We start from the raw sequence: 22716 nt of genomic DNA, 5'->3' as shown, positions 1-22716 counted from the left end.
TTCCCAATGCTACTTCATCATAGAATAAGAATTGCAAAACACCACAGACAAATTTCCTACTCATAACAACGACTGAGGGCAAGGAATGCTTAGGCGTACATTTGGATATTATATCTTGTCTAATTCTAATGATGGCCCTATTCTGCCTTTTCATATTTTCGCGGCGAAAAATGTGAAACATGGCACATGGCGGAGCAAAATATATGTATTTAATGTAGGTTAAATAATGAATGAAAAACGAGTATACATGTACACATTTTGAAATATACATAATTTACACTAAATATGTAAATCAAGTGTTATTTTACACAGTGTGGTAAATGTATCTGTAGTAAGTCTTTTGCAATAAATCTTACCATTTTAGCAAATACATGTAAATGTTGACGAATTTAATAATAACAAGAAGGAAATAGAGATTTGATCCGGAGATCGTTATCGTTTGAGAAAAAAAAAACATTTCGAACTTCGTTTTGCAAAGTAAAAAATAAAAGATTTGAAAATGTGTGCTTGAGGCGTAAACAATCAAAAACAGTTACTGTGGTGTACATATAATTATACCAGATAGGCTTGAGGATTTGACGTTAGATAGGGTTCACGTCTGGATAGGAACCTCATCCTTTTGGAACCGAACGATAACGGGTCTAAAGGTGGTATGTGGGTTTGTATTGTCGGATACACATGACCGACCAATCCGTTAAACTCATTTCATCAGCAACGGAATGGGAAGTTGGTGTGTAATAGACGATTATGTATTTGATCATCGTCAAGTGATTTACGAATAAACAACAAAGGGAAGTAATCACTGTAGAGATATTTGCGACTCTTTATATTAGAACGTCGCGAAATGCAAAAATACCACAAACATATAAGAAACCAGAAACTTAAGAATCGTGCAATTCTAAAATAATTTTCTGGAAAAGAGATCTTCCGGCAGCAAGAATTATATCCAGATATGAAAATAACAGTTTATCACAGGTACGTCTCGATGCTTGCGTGACTTTGGTGCGTACCTAAGAATGCGCCCCATCTCCCCGAAACCAAAACTATATTGTCGTTAAATGTGATGTTAGTGGTTCGGTACGCCCCAAGAAAAAAGGGTTATATATGTCTCAAATTATGTATTTTAAAAAAAAGTATTATTTCAACCATAGAGTCACAAAAGGTCACTATGACTATTTTAGGTGGAAAGGGTTGATGCGCAGCGGTGCGCCCCCTCCGCAACCCTTAATCTGCTAGTGTATCGGTTTCATTTAAACTGTTTAACGGCAAGGATGTTTTGTGCAACACAACAAACGGAAAGTCGTTTTAACTCTTCGGAGATATTTAAATGCAAATTGTACGACTTTTAGCTGCACTAAATGAGACGTAAATTGAGTTCGAAATTGGATATAAAATATAATTAAACACATGTCACGCGCTTTCACTGTGAGATCCCTCCCATTGGCGTGACTCAATTTTCGAAATGACAGAAATAAGAAGGTCGAGACGGGATGAAATTGCATCCGACACGAAGCAAGGATTCTGTATTATTAAGTAACTTCTTATATCGCAATTGCCAATACCTTAAAGGAATGCACGAAGAGCTGGTACGGTAGTAGTCTTTAAATGTCATCATTCTTCTTTGTGCAAAACAAAATTTTATTGATGAAAATGTTGAAATTAATAGTTTGCCACCATGCCCTCAATATGTGTTATACTAGTTATCAATTTCATTATATGCTTTCCGGTGATTTATATAGATTTATCAGTGCATTAAAAATGATAAATATCACTGTTTTAAACAGTGAAATAACATTTTGATATTTTTCATTGTTATGAAATGTTAACCCGCCCTCACTTCAAAATTAAACGTCAGCCCGGACAGGGCTGTCACACTATTTCAACGACGTCATTTCCGAAATGGCGTTTCGTTATACTCTATATACATTTATAAAAAGGTATACGAAATATGCATTTTGAACTTTCACTGCAACAAAACCACCTTTACAACCATCGGAACAAGCTAAGAGCATGTGCTGCAGAACTCAAAACCTATAATGTTATAGATATAAAAGTAACCAAAGCGGACATTCGGAAATTGAATTCACTGTTTATGTTTTACAATTATTCGTAAGCCATGGATGCCTTTCCATTTGGCAAGATTTCACACATCCTATTAACTGCATCACTATGGAAATACGCGGGAAAACCTTAATCTTATGCATATTTCGTTAATATATTTAAATGCATCAACACTTTTTAAGAAAGCTGTTTTAACATAGAGAAATAAAACTGAAAAATAGATGCTTGGAACTATTTATGTTCGTATTGAACTACGCTATTGGTTTTCTCTGTTGCAATTTAATATGTTTTGTATCAGGTGTACAATAATGACAATTTTAGATGCCTGGTGACCCCATATTAGTTTGGTATCATTTGAAAGGATTTATTGTGCAGAACACGAAAGTGTAACAAACAAAAAACAAAATGATATCTGAAACATGATTTGCACTTGCAGGCCCTCAAGATAACAAAATAACTCATTTCAGTTAAAATACCGAGCAAAAGCACACACTTAATATATAGTGTATCTTTAGTTGTTTTTGACATATAAGTTTTCAGCAAGCAATGGCCTTTTAAATGAAACCGATATTGTATAGTGATTCGAGGCATCCAAATTTAGCTTTATTGCCAATGGCTTGATCGTACATCAAAAACCTTAATATTTTTATAAAAGAATTTAAGTTTCTGTCATACATTTTACAATTACAAGCCAATATTTTTTCTACAAAGTACATGCCATAGGGCATATACTGTTCTTTCACATTGTTAACACGAATGGCTATCACCTGATTTCAATAAAAACAATGGAAACTACAGGTACAAGGCCATGGGCTCGTTGAAATAAAGATCTAAGTTGATCATATGTTTGTATCTTTGTTACAAAGCTGTATGGTGATAATTAAAGAAGTCCAACTTCAACACAAATTAATTATTTATGAAACAACGTTTCGGCCATTCGGTCTTCATCATATTACAAAGTTTTAGGAATTCTACTTCAGCTAGTATAAACAAAGGTGACGACGTCCTAAACATTAATGACGTTTATAAAGATTTAAGATTGTCAAGTTACGATTGAGGCCTTCTATTAATGATCGCATCGTAAGATCGAGTCTTTGAATCAATAATTATTGGTTGTATCGAGATAAACCTTAAAACATACAGTTTGGCTGGATAAAGCTTTCTATGTTTATTCAGATTAACAAGTTAAATCTATAAAAAAAATGTTTTTTACACCCTCTCATAATTTGTATAGAAATCGCGACATATCGCCGTACGCTGGTTGCTAAGCTCGTCCGTCATCAGATCCTTTAATGAAACGTGAAAGACACGTTTGAAATACTATCACCATTTTTGTTAGATTTGTATAATAAACTATTGCGCGAAGGAGAATAACCTAAATCTTGGGGGGTAGGCATTATTGTTCCAATTTTTGAAGGGGGGAATCCAGACGAAACCAAAAATTATCGTGGCATCACGCTTATAAATATAATTGCAAAAATATACTCAACTCTATTATCTAATAGATTATCCAAATGGGCATAGGAAACACACAAGTTTATCGACAATCAATTTGGAATTCAAAAAGGCAAGTCAACAATCGACTGTATCTTTATTCTACACGCATTAATTACTCAAACGCTTGAAAGAAGACAGTAACCCAAACTCTTTATTATTAAAATCGTATGGTATGCTTAAAAAATACAGTGGACGATGAATCAATAAATAAAACCAACTGGGCATTTCATATAAAAAGCATTCTACAAGAATGCGGAATTAATGACATATGGGTGAACCAAGCAAGATATCAAATTAACACTACAATAATTATTCAAAGAATAACAGATATAAACAGTCATGGTGCTCAAGAATAAACAACTCTAGTAAACTTGAAACATACTGTCTATTTAAACACGAATTTGTACTTGAACATTATCTAGACCGAATTAAATGTAAAAAACCCGAATAGCATTAACAAAATTATTTTGCGAAGAAACCATTAACACAACCATCAATATGGCAAAATATGTATACCATGGAAATAAACTAAGAACTTAAAATATATTACATCATTATTTCATTTCACCAGTTGGACAGTCTATATATAAATTATATTATACAAATTATTGCAACTTACCATACATTGCTGCAACTAATTCACTATATATCCACGGTTGGAATGTCATTCACAAATTTATAAAACTTTTCATTTATAGAAAGTTGGTTGTAGTACTAAATAGCACGTGGGTGTCAAGTCATTGAGTACATACAAAAACACGAGTTAGCTCATGATATTCACGACTGGATAAATACTACTCCATCTAACTTCTGTTAAACAAACACTCGGACTTTGGTGAATTACCTGTTTAAATTTTTGTTCTATCAAATTGTTAATAAAATGTTTGATATAAGCATTCTAGATGTACCTTTAATTGCAAAATAGTTCACTACTACTGACTAACAATCATTTATCTTTTTGTTCACATTTTATTTTTATGCTTCTCGTTAAATTTTACCTGTTTGCTCGTAAACTGTTTTTATGCTATAGGCATTATTGCCTGAATGCTTTAAAAGAAACTGTTTTTATGCTATAGGCATTATTGCCTGAATGCTTTAAAAGTTGTTGTTTTTGTTGAAACGAGTAACAGTAGCTTAACTTTTAATTAAGATCCGGATTTATTTAACAAGTGGACAAGTCAAACAGAAATTAAACGAAAGAAATACAGCGTCACCAGACAACATTCATACCGCACAGTTACCAAATTGAATTGCGCATAATCATTTGACCGCTCAACCTAGCATTTATTTGCCAAAACGAAAATAACAAAGTGAATTATATGAGGCGGTAAGTGCTTTGAAGAATTATATATCTTTCAGCGATAAATAGTTTGTTTAACACGAGGAATCAAATTTATACAATCGCATACCTATGATATGCACCTTGCTACAGATTTGTATTTGAGCTACCTGTTACCATGTACAACACAGCAATACATCAGTCCAAAAATTGCTTTGGTATCACTGTTCCAATTTGTGTCAACGTGCTTATAATCAATTTTATTTTCAAAGATATTCTCGTTAGTACGGGATTGTTTTATTATATACACAGTGTGGGCTTTTCATGTGTTTTTAAATATTTTTACTAAGATTATATAGACCCACCCAAGGCCCATATTCACTCACGTCCAGAATCTGAGTTTCTGGGTGCAAAATTATTATGTGTGTACATGCAGAAAACGGTTCATAACAGATATACTCGTATGCACCGGACTCTAAGAATATATAGACGCAATCAAGCATTATGTTCATTAACGAGTTTCAGAGTCAAGACTCAAAAGTACAAAACTTATTGTATAATTACTACTACTAGAGCATCGATGGTGAATATAAATGAATGCGTTCCGTAATATAGGATTTACCATAAAGTGCAAATATTTAATCGAAAACAATCATATACTATATTTTTCATTACTTGTACATAAATCGTATTCTTGACTCTAAATGTTTAAACTCAACCCCAAGACGTTCGTAAATATAGTCCAAGGACACAAGGCGGTATTTGTTTCATTTGATGTTTATTGGACTTGTGTTCTGTTTGTATACATGAAGGAAATTTAAAAATTACAATACTAAATCACTGACAACTAAGTTTGACACAAAACGTATACATGTGCGTTTGTTTAATATCTACGACGTAATCGACGTAATTTCTCGACACAAAAAAGGCTCTTCATCAATCTCCTACATTTTCCCCTAAAATGTTTATCCATTTTAAGATACAGAATTGGGTTTATGATACTGTGAATAAAGTAACTTCTATAAAACATGGAAAATACCAAGAATTGAGTCTGTGTCAATTGTTTCTGATCTATCCAAGAGAGCACTAAATACAATACATACGTCACAATAAACACAACAGTGACAATAAAAAGCAGCTTAATATTGGTCGGAATGTGATGATGATGGTGATGATGCTGGTGAACTTGGTGATGCGGCCCGCACATTGGCGTTCCGAGCTGTTGTCCGCCATTCTTGGGACGTGGCTCCCAGTGGGTGCGGTAGTCGTACATCTGCACGTCCTGCGGGTCTCGGGATTCGCGGATCTTCATGGCTTGAAGCACTGTGTGTCCTATCCTCGCATACAAAACTATCATCAACAGGCTAATTAAAATCTGTATGACACTGAGAAATATCCTATATACGTAACGAGATATTCCGTCCTCAAAATACGGTTCACTTTCACAAGCGTAGATTTCGGCGGTAACGTTCCCGTACACATCGGTAATGACGTCATACGTAATTCCACATAGCACTCCCGCGGGTATTGATGTGAGGACAGCCATCAATAACATAATTAAACAGAGACGCCAAGCCCAGCTATGTGAAATCTTGGGGACATTCTTACACAGCATGGGTCGACAGGTCAGAATATATCTGTCGACGGCCACCAACATCAAACAGTAAGACGCTCCGGCAGCCGCGAAAACATTCATGAAACATTTCATCTTGCACAAGTGACGTTCCGTAAAATTGAAATAGGTCCGGTGTTTTAGAATTTCGGCTGGTATCAGTGTTAAGCAAGTCAGAAGGTCTATTAAACCCAATGATACCACAAAGTACCTGAATTTTCTGTCCTTAAATTTCTTGCCGCATCCATATACAATGAACACAAATATATTTCCAAATATTCCGACAATTCCAAAAACACCAAGGACAATAGTAGATGGTAAAAGCGTTGTTGCATACCGATCATTTAATTCATACAATACATTTTGTGACATATTATTTCTGCTCATATTCAAATACAGGTCGTTTATTTCATTAACGCTCTAACACCACACTCTCACACAGTGACGGTAGTTGCATTCACTGTTATATTCAAGCATTGCTCGTCTCCAATAACAGTTTCTTATTATACAATCCATTGCTGTACAACTGGCTTAGTTTTCCAATAGGCAATGAGCAGTTACCAGAATCTTTTAAATTCTACCTTTCACTATTGTTTAGTATGTTCCTCCTTTACCGATCACAGCTATTAGACAATGAATAATGCCTGTTATCAGGGTAGTTATCAAGGAGAGACTAAAGATTAAAGAAGCACAGAGTCTCCGCAAAAGGATACTCAATTGTTTTGTCGTCACTCAATGGTCGCTTATGAAACTTCCAAACGATGTTTAAAAGTGGGGATGGCAGGTTGAGCTCATTAGCGTCGCCTCTTTGTTGGACCCATTTGCCAAGCATCGCTGTTGACAAAGAGCTGATCATATTATATACCGCACATTCGAACTTGTAATTGTTGAATCGCCATTACCATACATCCACGTGGAGTATAGCTCCGTGGTAATTTGACGTGGTTATGAGCTTGTGAAAAAAAATCTTTGTGATAGACGAACACAAATCTACACCATTTCTGCAAATAAATATTTCCCCTTAGACACACAATGTACATAATGTAGTTCCATTATTTGCTGATGTGAGAGCGTGACAAATACCCACAAAGATATTTGCTGTGCATAACTCATTATAAGATCTACATTGCGATACATTGCTGCCTAGGTAAAACTGCAATAAATTGTTCATAGTCTGCGAGTTATCAGAGTCAAGAGACGTTTCTGTCTATCATATTACAAGTTATCAGAGTCAACAGAATTTTCATTCATTGATAACATTTATAATAACAAAAAAATGTATGTGAAATATTAGGTATCGAAACATAATACGATACAATTGTTGTTCCAAGAAGAATATATCGGTTTGAAAATATAATCATAGGCACATTTTTATAGGAGTTTGAAAACCAATTTAAAAGATATGAATTTTCAAAAATAAATTTCATGACCATACAATGTCAACAGTGATAGTGGACAAAAAAAAGACGATTCCGTACGAACCGGAGATGTTTTAAGAGATTTTAATTCAAATTGCTGATGTTATATATAATTTACATATATACATATTACTACTTCGATTCAGAAAATAGCTGCAACACTCCACATTACGAAAACAATAGTAATTTACTGTCAATAATGATCTTAAAAATATGTCTGACCTTTTATACTGGTATGCTGGTTATACTGGTATGCTGGTTATACTGGTATGCTGGTTATACTGGTATGCTGGTTATACTGGTATGCTGGTTATACTGGTATGCTATTATTGGATCCACAAAATTGTTACAAGCCGTTCGCAAAACGTGTGGTTTTATTACTAAATGCAAGCCTGTAGAATACGTTCTGCAGAATTTCTACGTGAAGCCAATGCCAAGAAACGTATGCTTCAGTAGCAATGTTTATTGTTAGATCAATTAAAGTCGTTAAACATTCCCGAAAAATTCAGTCATCTAATTGGGAAATAATATAATCCACGGGTATAGTATGTTTCCTTTGTTTTCTCATCAAACGTTTGTTCATAACCCAATACGTATTTGTTAATTAAAGACGAATACACGTTGAATAATACCGCCGAATGAGTCGATGGATGATGTTGAAAATTAGGAGCCTTTAATAATAGTTTAAGCATAAATAGATTAGTAGAAACAAAACAAATGTCAATAAGCTCTGTTTAACAATGATACAATAATAGTGCTAACCCGACATCCAAGATGCACATCATGTATTATTGTGAAAGGTACACCTTACATAAGGTATTGCAACAAAGGAAATATAAAGTAAACACTTACAACATATGTACCTCAAGTTATTGAAAGGATTCCAATTTTCTACGAACATGATCAATAAACAGCAGCTTGAAACATTACCCTTAGATCTCTTTTAAAACCCTTGCGACGATAGAAATACAATCAATGTATATTAATTTTCAATTTTAGCAAATGTTGGTTTGACCATGCGTATAGCAGTTCCATGTACACCATTCACAGCGCCTTAGTTAAAAAGGTGCTGTCTTGTACAAACCTCCAGCGGAAATATTTTCTCTTTCTCTGCAACAGCTTGTTCATGGTCAAGTTGCATATGTGTCCGCTTCTCACCAAAGATATGATGGGTTTGATTCCTCCAAATTGCGAGGTTTGCTCATAACCTAGTAAGATACGTGTCCGTCCATCACCAAAGAGATAATGGGTTCGACCCCCTGTAGCGAAACTAGTCAATGGTCTAACAGTACAGGTGTCTGCCTCTATCCAAAGAGATGATTGGTTTGATTCCTCCAAATTGCGAGGCTTGCTCATAACCTAGTAGAATACGTGTCCGTCCATCATCAAAGAGATAATGGGTTCTATCCCCTCTAGCGACACTACCCAATGGTCTAGGAGTAAATTAGTATATTAGTCGACCTTTATCCAAAGAGATGATGGAGTTTATTCCTCTAAACAGCGTCACTTGCTCATGATCTAGTAGCATATTTGACGCAACTATCAAAAAAGATGATGGGTTTAATCCCACATAGCGACGCTTGTAGTAGCATGTAGTAGGTAGTGTAGTAGCATACATATCCGCCTCTTACCAACGATATAATGGTTTGATCCCCACTGACGGCACTTGCCTACGTTCTAGTAACATACGTTTTCGCATTTCACCAAAGAAATGATGTGTTTTAATCCCTACTAGCGGCATTTCCTCATGGTATAGTAGCATATGTGTCCGCCTATAACTAAAGAGATAATGGGTTTGGTCCCAACTAGCGGCATTTCCTCATGGTATAGTAGGATATGTGTCCGCCTATAACTAATGAAATGATGGGTTTGGTCCAAACTAGCGGCATTTCCTCATAGTAAAGTAGCATGTGTCCGCCTATAAATAAAGACATGATGGGTTTGGTCCCAACTAGCGTCACTAACAAATAGCTTTATAGTTCTTATTCCTCTATCCGAAGTGATAATGGGTTTGATACCCACTAGCAAAACTGACCAATGGTCCAGTAATGTGTGAGTAATTTTATTTCAACATAGGCTTACGATCACCAACATATACGATATACATTAGTTATTTGTAAAAAAAACGGTTTCCAAAAACAATAATATACAGTTCCCCGTATGTTATTTTCGGAGTTGCATTAATATTTTTACAAAACTATAATTGTTAGAATGCAGGAATTAATGAATCGGTATTATTAAGACAATTTTAATACATGGTTAAGGCATTAGATTGTAGCTTCTGGCTGCAATACTTTTGTCCTCAAGCTCTTATAGCCACTTCATTTTAATTTTAGTTTTAACGTATTTCAGGGCACATCAACGTTTCTGTTTGCCACAATCAATCTTGAATATTAGCATGATGCAATGGAGATTCCATGAATAGGGACAAACCAAACAACCTGCAGCATATTGGATCGAACTGATTAAGTCTTTCGTCTCGTTAAAGTTGGCCAAAACATTGAATGAATAGTCACTATTTATCCTGGAATGGTATTTAACAATTACGACATTTGCAGAGTTTTTCAACTGAACAATGTTGTGACCCAGCTGCATTTCAATGTTCGTTTTGAGTTCGTTCATGAATATGTACAAGTTCTTATAAATATAGTGTTTCTGTTTAGTAAAGAAGTTCACACTAACTCGATCACTTAAATGTTGTTGTTGTTGTTTTTTGTTTTGTTTTTTTGCTTCAAATGAATCGACATTCCTATAACAGAACTGTATGATACCATACTCGATCCAAAGTAATATTACAGAGTACAATATATAATTCTTCTGAATTAAGTCATCGGCGATAAAACAAACCTAAATTCGCGTGACAACCTACGATACTTGAAGCTTTTCTAATCATACGGATTCATTCCATATTTCGTATCCAGCGTTGTCGTAAACTTTTCAGTTCTTAAGCTCCATGACGACTCATTGGCATTTATTTCTGGCAGACGGAAACGCAGCTATATCAAACCCCTGGAGCAAAGATTTACTACACATTTAAAGACAATGTTTGGAGCCAATTTCCTGCACATCACATATAAAACCATGACGTTGGAATTGAGTAAACCTGTGTTAACATAACAGATTTTAACTGCTTTACATTGGCCATGTATAGACACAAAGGAGAAGGAAACGATCTCCTGTAAAACAATGAAACTAACAGGGATAAGTCCAGCGGCACAACAAAAAACTTTGACGTTTTATAAACACTTCATGATGATCAAGGCTTAGGAACACACAAGATAGGCACACAACGTCAGGAAAAAATAAGGGAGAGAACATGTGCATTCAATTATAGTTCTTACTAAATGAAATGGGTGACCGTTTTGAAATTAGTCCACTGGTTATAAGCTTGCATCAAATGACAAACAATACATGGAAAACAAGTATGTAAAACCATTCTCGGTGTTGTTAAGCACATTTGTTTATATCACGCCTCCAACATGAATGACGCAATGCCAGGACTGGTCACGCGGTGACCCCATATTTTTCCATATTGGGTCACCAAATTTATATCGTACCAAAATGGCGTCTATTGTCCGATTCCGATGAATAAATGAACATTTAAACATGTAAACAGGTTGTCGACGTGATATATACCTTACGGGGTTAGTAGGTGACCCGATATGGGATATACGGGACGCAGGAAACAATATTGGGGTTCGAGGTTCTCTCTCACCCCATATGATTTCCTTTGCCCCGTATATCCCATATCGGGTCACCTGCTAATTCCGTACCTATAATATCTCATCTTTCATATAAAGTATGTTATCCGATTGGTTAAAAGTGGTCACTTGCTCAACGTGTAAAATCCATACACACCGAGACAGTTTCCGAGCGACCTACAACTAAGAATGTTATAGTCCATCCAACAGATATGTCTGTACTACTCATCAACATGTACAATGGCGACGAAAACATGAAAAACAGATATGTTTGAGTTTTCTGACAACATGTTTTAGTTATCCAATTTAAGCCAGACGATATTGCCAAAATATAAGCCTTGTACTATAAGTGACCCTATCGGAGTATTGTAGAACTTCTTTGTATTGATCTTATCTTTATCGCTATCTACTATCTATCAGATCCAAGATCTGAATGTCCTGCTGTGCAGTACTGCTGGTAGTGTTAAAGAAAGGAGCATCTAAAATGTATGGTTTTACTTTTATTATTTCAATTATGTAGAATAAGAATAAGAGTAATGTTATATGTTATTTAATATAGCTCATTAATATGATTTATTCTACAACATATATGAAATAAAAAACTTTTTAGTCTTTTTTATTTGTTCTTGCTTTCCCATCGGTGAAATTTATAAATATATTGGCTAAGCGTTCTGTTTTATATCAGAATTAGTTATGTATAAGTGAGACAATGAGATTGTCAAGGGATGCAGAGTAACATAACAAACATTCCATCAACTTGGTTTTTAAGTCGTATATTCTCAGCATCTTTAAAGAGCGTCTTAAGACGTTTTTCCTCATCAGCCCAAAATTATCGTTGGGCTTTGGCTCCTTAAATTGGCTTTGTGGCTTAGGCGTTGCCTATTCTGGCGGCCCTTAGATTGGGCTTTTGGGCTTAGGCTTCATCCGTAGGTTACAGCCTTATAATGTATGTGGGGCTTAGCTTAGTCCGTTAAGAAATAGGCATAAAATTGGTTCCTTCGACTGCGTCCTTATTTTAGGACTTGCACAATTAACCGATCAAATAATTAGTAAACACAAAGCTGTTGTTTTCCTTAAAGAGGTAAAAGCAAAAATGTTTTGTTTTGTTTATTTTTAAACTGTTATTGTAGAGATATATTTCCAAATGTTCATTTTCAACTCTTAAAGTTTAAGTAATAAAGTATGTTGTAAAAATGATTATCACGATATTGCATTTTTAAAAAACAACAACATTAAATGGTCTTGTCCTTTGCTTATCGAAAAAATGTTAGGGAATTTGTTTGACTTGTTTGTTAGTAGGTTATTTCAAAGTTGTCAACAACCGCGAATGTCCTTGGTGCTATCGTAGCCTCAATTTATGATTGCTACATGTACCAGTATGACTATATAGTTAGCTGTTTAAATGCTTTTGCAAAACCATGTTACGATTATCAACGGCAAGATATGATAGATACATCTAGAATCTATCGTAGTTTGAAATTTAATGCATACAAACAAAAATTATGTGTGTCATCATGCATTTAGCATGCATTGAAGTTTTTCATCCGGGATATCTAGGACATTGGGCTGTTCTTTTTCTTTAACATTTAAGTGAATAAATAATTTAAAAATTGTGTTTTTCTTTGCATATCGGTCAATATTGCTGATACTGCCTGACTTGTTTATTTGTATATTGTCAGGAAGATACTGCCGTGGGTGGGGGTGGGGAAGGGGGTGTTACGTTGTTCTTTTACTGAAGTCTTTGTTTACCATCATAACGTAATAGAAACAAAACATAACATTGGGAAGGTGTTTATGGTTACCCGCGCAGTCAGAACCCTTGAGCCCTGGATTAAATACTTTGAAGTTGAAAAAAAAAATATTAAATATTTCTTTTCTTATTGAAACGAATGTTTCAAATTATGTTCTTAATATAAATTTAAATGAAGTTTAAAAAAGACATCGTATTTAAACTTTATTGCACATAATAATATTTTTCGCAATATTTCTTTGCTTTTTAATACTATGTTATTACAGTATAGTTTAAATTAAGTTTATAAATATGTCAAGGCTAGGAATTTTATGGATGGTATCGTACGATAGTTGATGCAAATATCTTCACTATAAACTGTTTGCATAAATTGACTTGTTTTCTTAACTCAAATACTGCATTCTTTGTTATAATATATAGGCTTGCGCTTCTATGGATGAATTGGAGTGTTTTCGTCATTTTGTCTCATTTGTGTTAAAGCTGTAGTAGTAATAAGATGGAATTTAAGATCGCAATTTGTGGAATCGTTGCTGCGTTTGGATACTTTTATTTCTTGTCTTACAACCCGTTTAAGAGTCACCGAGAGATACTGACTGATACAGTTACAGAGGAGTATGATTACATTGTTTGGTGGTGGGTCCGCGGGCAGCGTGTTGGTTGCGCGACTGTCGGAGGACAATGCAAACAGGATGCTGTGCTGGAAGCAGGAGGTTTGTACGATTAAAATCCGTTGTTCCACATTCCTATAAGCTGGATAGATATCGAACAAACGGAACATGACTGGGCTTTTAACACAGAGCCCCAGAAGGACTCCAGTCTCGGCTAAAAGAGAACAGGGCGTTTTGGCCCCGAGGTCGTGTACTAGGAGGTTCGAGTGTGTTCAACGCCATGCAATATACGAGATGAAGCTGCTACGAGTATGACCAGTAAGCTAAGAATGGAATTGAAGGCTGGAGCTACAAAGATGTACTTCCATACTTCTTGAAATCTGAAAACATCCAGATTGATGAGCTACTCACATCACCATACCATCACAGCGGAGGGCCATTAACTATTTCCTCAGGCCGTGTTACACAATTGTCCCATTTATACATGAAGGCTGATCAAGAACTTGGCTATAACATAACCGATTGTAACGGGGCTGACCAGGAGGGCTTTAATAGAATACAACTAACAGTTAAAAAGGGTATTCGGGACAACACTGGGTTAGCATTCCTTGGACGACCAGGCAAAAGACTAATATATATATTTCATAACATTCGTTTGTAACAAAAATCGACATTCAAAACAAACGAGTTGGTGTTTATTTCATTCGAAATGGTTGAAAGCAATATGTTCGAGCGAGAAAAGAAATTATATTATCAGGTGGTGCGATCAATTCGCCACAGATCTTAATGCTGTCGGGAGTAGGTCCAAAGGAGCCCTTGGAAAGTTTGAAGATATCTGTAGTCGCTGATCTTCAAGTGGGGAACAACTTTGAGGATCATCAAATGATATATATGTTTAGTAAAATAAACCAACCATATAGCATAACGAAGACGCTTAAAGAAAGCTGGTGGACAATGATAAAATATTATATATTTGGAACTGGACCCTTGACGATCGCTGGCACAGATGGATCAGGATTCTTCTTTATTGGTGAAAAAAACGTGGAAAGACAAATGCAGATATTCAAGCAATTCTTTTCAGTGACTTTTTGGACAAGGGGGCCGCACGCTATTTCAATTTTAGAGATGAAGATCCTTTAATGAAACGGGTACCAGTAGCTAAACTTTTAACCACGATCCGGATTAAATTAACAAGGGGACAAGTCAAACAGACATTAAAAGAAAGAAGTACAGCGCCACAAGACAACAAACACAACACACAGTTATCAAAATATCATTGTTCAGATACGTTGCGGTACCATCCTTGGACCGTTCAACCTCGCATTTATTTGCCAAAACAAAAATAACAATAGTAACAACAAGTGAATTATATCAGGTGGTAAGCGCTTAGAAGATTTATATCTTTCAGCGATAAATATTTAGCAAAATTCGAGGCATAAACTTGTTTACAATAGCATACCTATAGCATGCACCTTGCAACAGATATGTTTTTGAGCTATATGTTACCATGTACAACACAGCAATAAATATCAGTCTAGAAGTAACTTTGGTAGCACTGTATTAGTGTCAACGTAGTTATGATCATTTTTATGCTTCACAGTATTTTCTCACAAGAGTTATGCTCGTACGTACGGGATTCAAAGATTATATTTACGCAGTTTGGGCACTTGTCAGAATTCTTTCATTAACGCGTTTTGACTTGTGTTTTAGTGTGTACCTGCAGAAGTACCATGACAGATATGCTCGTACGAAGGGAACACTAATATTGTATATATACCCTGTTGGGCATTTACTGGTACGCACGTGATTCTTTGAGTAAATAAACCATGTTCTGGCATTTACTGGTACGTACGGGATTTTTAGATTATATATATCCTGTCTGGCCACTTACTGGTGCGTACGGGACACTTAGATTATATATACACAATTTGGGCATTTTATGTAGTCAGTATTTTTATTGACGCTTATTTGACCAGTGTTTTTCTAAGATTATATATTCCCACCCAAGAACCATATTCACTTATGTCCTGAATCTGAGTCTCAGACTTAAGAGTGTTTTGGCATATGACTTCATTTTCTTCAAATATTTGACATTTTCAAATCATTTGGAAGGAAAGATCTGCTAATACATGTCGCTTTTATTTTTAATAATGTTTTCTTGATTTGTTCCCAGTTTTAGTACAATGATGCTTTTTATTATGAAACTCTATGATCACACAGTTTTAAACCTTTTAATTTATAAGGCAGACTGTGTGTAATGCTCATAGTTCCAAACAATGACTGCATCGTATCTTTGAAAAGTTTTTGCATTAGGTGCTTTGAATTGTATTCCTCAGTCTGCAGATAGAGTTGGGATGTCTAATCAAAGAAGTTCTTGAGGTTTACCTATACGTTTATTATTAACTGTTAAGTTTCCACAAGTTAATGCATACTTTGATAAGATTTACCTTTTTTCTACGTTTTTTTCTTTATTTAGGATTGTTGGGATAAGAGTGAGGTTTTTGCACTTAAACTGGTTTAAACTCCTAGTAAATTTACATTTTACTGACCGTTCCAAGGCGGTACCTAACAATCCTTGATAAACATACCTAGTTTATATATATATATATAGTTTGTATGCAATGTTCTGTTTGTGGAGTTTTGTGCTGTTCTTCCATGTTTCTTGTTTGTGATTTTTTATTTTTATGTTCTATATCTTTGGCGTTTACCCAGTGCCATTAAACCGGGTCTATGTTTAACCTTTTAGCTACAGAGCTTGTTTCTGTAGTTTTTCGCATAAAAAATAAGAGTACAAATCGTACTATGATTAAGTGTGTACCTAAAAAGTTCAAAGCACAGACGCAATCACGCAATTTTATTGACGAGTTTCAGACTCAAGACTCAAAAGTACAAATCTTATTGTATAATTACTACTTCTAGAGCATCGATGATAAGAAACGTTTTCCGTAACGCAGGATTTGCCATAAAGTGCAAATATTTAATCGAAATTTTCTTTACATATAAAACTCGCTTGAGTTTTAAACTCAACCTCAAGTTCGTAAATATGATCCAAGGACACGAGGCGGTAATTGTTTTTATTGACGTTTATTTGACTTGTGTTCTGTTTGTATACATAAGAAAAAATTAAAAATTACAATACTAAATCACCGACAACTAAGTTTGAACAAAAAAAGTATACATGTACGTTTATTTAATATCTACGACGTAATCGACGTAATTTCTCAACACAAAAAATGCTCTTCATAAACCTCTTACATTTTCCCCTAAAATGTTTATCCATTTTAAGATACAGAATTGGGTTTATGATACTGTGAATAAAGTAACTTCTATAAAACATGGAAAATACCAAGAATTGAGTCTGTGTCAATTGTTTCTGATCTATCCAAGAGAGCGCTAAATACAATACATACGTCACAATAAACACAACAGTGACAATAAAAAGCAGCTTAATATTGGTCGGAATGTGATGATGATGGTGATGATGCTGGTGAACTTGGTGATGCGGCCCGCACATTGGCGTTCCGAGCTGTTGTCCGCCATTCTTGGGACGTGGCTCCCAGTGGGTGCGGTAGTCGTACATCTGCACGTCCTGCGGGTCTCGGGATTCGCGGATCTTCATCGCTTGAAGTACTGTGTGTCCTATCCTCGCATACAAGACTATCATCAGCAGGCTAATTAAAATCTGTATGACACTGAGAAATATCCTATATACGTAACGAGATATCCCGGCCTGAAAATACGGTTCACTTTCGCAAGCGTAGATTTCGGCGGTAACGTTCCCGTACACATCGGTAATGACGTCATACGTAATTCCACATAGCACTCCCGCGGGTATTGATGTGAGGACAGCCATCAATAACATAATTAAACAGAGACGCCAAGCCCAGCTATGTGAAATATTTGGAACTTTCTTACACAGCATGGGTCGACAGGTCAGGATATATCTGTCGACGGCCACCAACATCAAACAGTAAGACGCTCCGGCAGCTGCGAAAACATTCATGAAACATTTCATTTTGCACAAGTGACGTTCCGTAAAATTGAAATAGCTTCGGTGTTTTAGAATTTCGGCTGGTATCAGTGTTAAGCAAGTCAGAAAGTCTATTAAACCCAATGATACCACAAAGTACCTGAATTTTCTGTCTTTAAATTTCTTGCCGCAGCCATATACAATGAAAACAAATATATTTCCAAATATTCCAACAATTCCAAAAACACCAAGGACGATGGTAAGTGGTAAAAGCGTTGTTGCATACCGATCATTTAATTCATCCAAAACATTTTGTGACATATTATTTCTGCTCATATTCAAATACACGTCGTTTTTCATTAACGCTCTTACACCACACTCTCACACACTGATGGTAGTTGCATTCACTGTTATATTCAAGTGTGGCTCGTCTCCAATAACAGTTTCTTGTGAAACACATTCAATGCTGTACAACTGGCTTAGTTTTCCAATAGGCAATGAGCAGATACTAGAATCTTTTAAAGTCCACCTATCATAATTCTTTAGTATGTTTCTCCTTTTTCCGATCACAGCTAGTTGACTATGAATAATGCTTGTAATCTGGGTACTTATCAAGGATTAAAGTATCACAAAATCACCGCAAATAGACACTCAATTGTTTTGTCGGCACTGAGCGGTCGCTTATGACACTTCCAAACGGTGTTAAAAAGTAGGGGTTGCGTATTAAGCTCATTCACGTCGCCTCTGTGTCGGACCCATTTGGCGAGCATCGCTTTTGACAAGAGTTTATCGTCTAATGAACCGCACATTCGAACTTGTAATTGGTGAATGGCCATTACCATACATCCATATAATGTGACGTGTTTATGAGTTTTTGGAAAAAAGAATCATCTTTTTTGATAGTAGAAAAAATATCTACACCATTTCTGTAAGCTGATATTTCCCCTTTGTTAAGACACACGATGTGCATTATGTATTTTAATTATTTGCTTTCGTGAGAGCGTGAGAAATACCCACACAAATATTCGCAATCCATAACTCAATATAAGAGCTACAATGCGATACATTGCAGCTTAAGGTAAAACTGCAGTAAATTGTTAATGATCTGCGAGTTATCAGACTCAACAGACTTTTCGTTCATTGAATAAATCCACGACAACAAAACTATGCATTTGAAATGTTAGCTAGGTATCGAAACATAATGCGATACAAGTGTTGTTCCAAGATGAATATATTGGTTTGTAAATATATTCAGAGGCAAATTATTATGTGAGTTAAAACCAAATCAAAAGATGTGAATGTTCCAAAATAAATTTACTTTAAGACCAGTTCATGACCATACAAGGTTAAAAGTGATAGTGGACAAAACAGACGATTTCGTACGATAAGATGCATACCGGAGATGTTTTAAGAGATTTTATTTTAAATTTCTGATGTATATCACTGCTAATCTATGATTCAGAAAATAACTGCAACATTCCACATTTCGAAAACAATGATAATTTACTGGCAATAATGATAATAAATATGTCTGACCTTTTATACTGGTATGATGGTTAAACTGGTATGCTATTATTGGTCCTCAAAATTGTTACAAGCCGTTCAGAGAACGTGCGGTTTCATTTCTAAATGCATGCCTGTAGAATCCGTTCTGCAGAATTTCGACTTGAAGCCAATGCCAAGAAACTCAAGCTTCAGTGGCAATATTCATTGTTAGATCAATTAAAGTCGTTAAACATTCCCGAAACGATCAAGCATCTTTTTTGAAGTAATATAATCCCAAGGTATAGTATTTTTGCTTTGTTTTCGTATCAAACGCATGCTGATATATCCAACGTATATTTTTTAATGAAAGACGTATACACTTTGAATAATGACGCAGATGGAGTCGAAGGATGAATCCGAAAAAACGGTGTCCAAAAACAATACAATACAATTCCCTACAAAAAGATATTTGTTAGAATGCAGTAATTAATGAATCGGTATTATTAAGACAATTTTAATACATGGTTGAAGAATTAAATTGAAACTTCTGGCTGCAATCCTCAAGCTCTTAGAGGAACTTCATTTTCATTTTAGTTTTAACGTATTAAAGGGCACATCAACATTTCTGTTTGCCACGATCAATCTCGAATATTAGCATGATGCAATGGAGATTCCATGAATAGGGACAAACCAAACAGCCTGCAGCATATTGGATCGAACTGATTAAGTCTTCGGTTTCGTTAAAGTTGGCCAAAACATTGTATGATTAGTCAATATTTATCCAAGAATAGAATTCAACAATTACGACATTTGCAAAGTATTTCAACTGAACAATGTTGGGCCCCAGCTGCATGTTCATTTTGAGTTCTAATTAATTGAAAGTGGCGACCCGTATTAAAACGGCTAGTTTACATGTGATAAGCTTGCATCAAATGACAAACAATACATGGCAAACAAGTATTAACAACCTTTCTCGGCGCTGTTAATCACATTTTTTTATATCTCATCTTTCATATGAAGTATGTTATCCGATTGGTAAAGAGTGGTCACATGCTCAATGTGTATAATCTATACACACCGAGACATATCAATTTCCGAGTGAGTTACATACCGCAGATGTTTTAAGAGATTGTATTTTAAATTTCTGAAAGAAAGTCATGTTTTTAACGCATATATATTGCCCATATTTGACTACTGATGTACGGTCTGGGGCAAAGGAACAAGAAACTATGTGAATAAGATAAATATACTACAGAAACGAGTTGCAAAAATAATACTTAATAAACCGATGCGAACACCATCGTCAGGCCTATTCCAAGAATTAAAATGGCTTTTTGAGTTTTTCAGACCGATGCAAATACCACTATGCTGTCCTGGTATATAAAATTATGAATAACAAGGCCCCATCATATTTGGCAGATATTGTAAGGTTCTCTGGCAATAAAAGATACCAGTTAAGATCAGTATCAAACAAAGATCTTGTCTTACAGATAAACACCTCGTACTAAATACATGGAAACATCATTCACAAATTATAGCAAAAATATATGGAATGACATTCCTACACATATACGTACCTTGAAAATCCTTAAAACGTTCAAAGGAAGTTATAAGCTTCATTTAGTGTGTGAATGATAAGTTTTTTACAGGTTCTTTAACATATGTATATGTTTAATTTATAGTCATGTCTGAGTGTCTGTCAGTGAATGTTTTAGTTTGAATGCATTAATTAACAGAATGTTTAATAATTTTATAATTATGTAAATGTATCTTTCTAGTTTTAACATTGACAGGTGACCTATGTTCAAGAATAATGCTTTTCCTGTTTCTTTACTTTGAAGGTCATATTGAAAATTAGAATACATGTTTTCTTATGTCTAAATGTGTAACCTTCGGTAAATAAAGCTATTATTATTATTATTATTATTATTATTATTATTATTATTATTATAGACCTTCAATATTAAAGATAGTGTATGAATGTTTGTATTTTTCAACTAATTTAGCATATATATCGAAAATCCGTAGCTATCAATTACTTTTTAAAACAGATTCTCAAGATGGTATTAGCATATACTTTAACATCAATTATTGGTGTCGCGTGGTCAGTGATCAAAATGGACTACCCAACATTACTATTGTAAAATAAATTACAATATGTTTGATAAGAACCGTTATAAACTAACAATTGCTTAAACACATTAAAGCAATAAAAATGTCTTATACAGTTATTACAAACAGTTGGGCATATTTAATGGTATTTAATACTTATCCCCAATTTCGTAGGCTACGGAGATAAGCTTACATGAGCACAAATTGCCAAGCGTAAGCTATTGTGATAAGGTAATTGTCCATCGTCCGTCCGTCGTGCATTATCAACATTTTCATTCAAACAACACCTCCTTAACCACTGGCACAATTTCCAGTAAACTTCGCATAAATGTGCCTTGGGTGATCCCCTTCCTGATTCTTTTTCAATACAAGTGCTTCCATGCCACCGATTGCCATAGCAAACAAAAGGAACCATTTTGAAAATCTTCTTATCAGAAACCGCTTGCCCGACTCAACATAGTTTCGCAGAAATGCTCCTATGGTGACCCTGTTAACAAGTTCGTAATTCGTTGATTCGTAAAAAAACATGGTCGTAAGGGGGCGAGGCTCCTTTTTGCTATACTTGTCGATATGGAGAACTTGGCGTTCCAAGGCGGTACCTAACAATCATTGATAAACATACCTTGTTTTTTTATATAGTATATATGCACTGTGCTGTTTGTGGAGTTTTGTGCTGTTGTTTCATGTTTCTTGTTTGTATTTTTTGTGTGTCCTATGTCTTTGGCTTGTACCCTGTGCTATTAAACGGGGTTTATGTTTAAACTTTTGGCTACTGAGCTTGTTTCTGTAGTTTTTCACATAAGTATTGGAAAATCTACTCAAATTTTAATAAATGGGTAAACTTTAAAATTCAAGGACAATTCGTTACATATAACGGTATGAATGATACAATGTAGGAACTGTTAGTAACCGAACTATGCAATAAGCATGGCCGTATCCTTCTCTTATTACCTTCCTTATTCAAATTTATATATTTGAGCTTTTAATTGACCATTTTATACAGATAATGGGTTTGATTCCCACTAGAGACACTACTTGCATACGGTCTAGTAGCATATGTGTCCACCTCTCCCCAAAGGGATTATGGGTGTGATACCCACTAGCGGCAGTTGTTCGTGGTCTCTCACAGTAGTAACTGGTCTGTACCTGATAAACGGACTCAAGCGTGGCTCTTTTCAGGTCGAAACAGTTATTAGAAAGCCAAAACGTGTTTCTATAAGTCC

The 22716-nt window shown here is 35.2% G+C and overlaps 2 protein-coding genes across 2 annotated transcripts; both read right to left on the bottom strand.

Annotated features, from left to right (window-relative positions):
* Positions 1–5414: 5414 nt before the first annotated feature.
* On the bottom strand, positions 5415–6917 carry LOC128212539 (putative neuropeptide Y receptor type 6). The gene has a single exon (XM_052918027.1). The coding sequence runs from the start codon at positions 6834–6836 to the stop codon at positions 5721–5723; it is 1116 nt and encodes a 371-aa protein (XP_052773987.1). The 5' UTR covers positions 6837–6917; the 3' UTR covers positions 5415–5720.
* A 10086-nt stretch (positions 6918–17003) lies between these two features.
* Positions 17004–18647, bottom strand: LOC128212412 (pyrokinin-1 receptor-like). Its single transcript, XM_052917868.1, has one exon. The coding sequence runs from the start codon at positions 18254–18256 to the stop codon at positions 17117–17119; it is 1140 nt and encodes a 379-aa protein (XP_052773828.1). The 5' UTR covers positions 18257–18647; the 3' UTR covers positions 17004–17116.
* Between the last annotated feature and the right edge of the window lie 4069 nt (positions 18648–22716).

This window comes from Mya arenaria, chromosome 12 (genome assembly GCF_026914265.1).
Source record: "Mya arenaria isolate MELC-2E11 chromosome 12, ASM2691426v1".
Taxonomy (NCBI): domain Eukaryota; kingdom Metazoa; phylum Mollusca; class Bivalvia; order Myida; family Myidae; genus Mya; species Mya arenaria.
This window is presented reverse-complemented; position numbering and strand designations above follow the sequence as displayed.

Coding starts and splice junctions, on each gene's coding strand:
- LOC128212412 (XM_052917868.1), bottom strand. CDS start 18,256: ATGAAAAACGACGTGTATTTGAATATGAGCAGAAATAATATGTCACAA.
- LOC128212539 (XM_052918027.1), bottom strand. CDS start 6,836: ATGAGCAGAAATAATATGTCACAAAATGTATTGTATGAATTAAATGAT.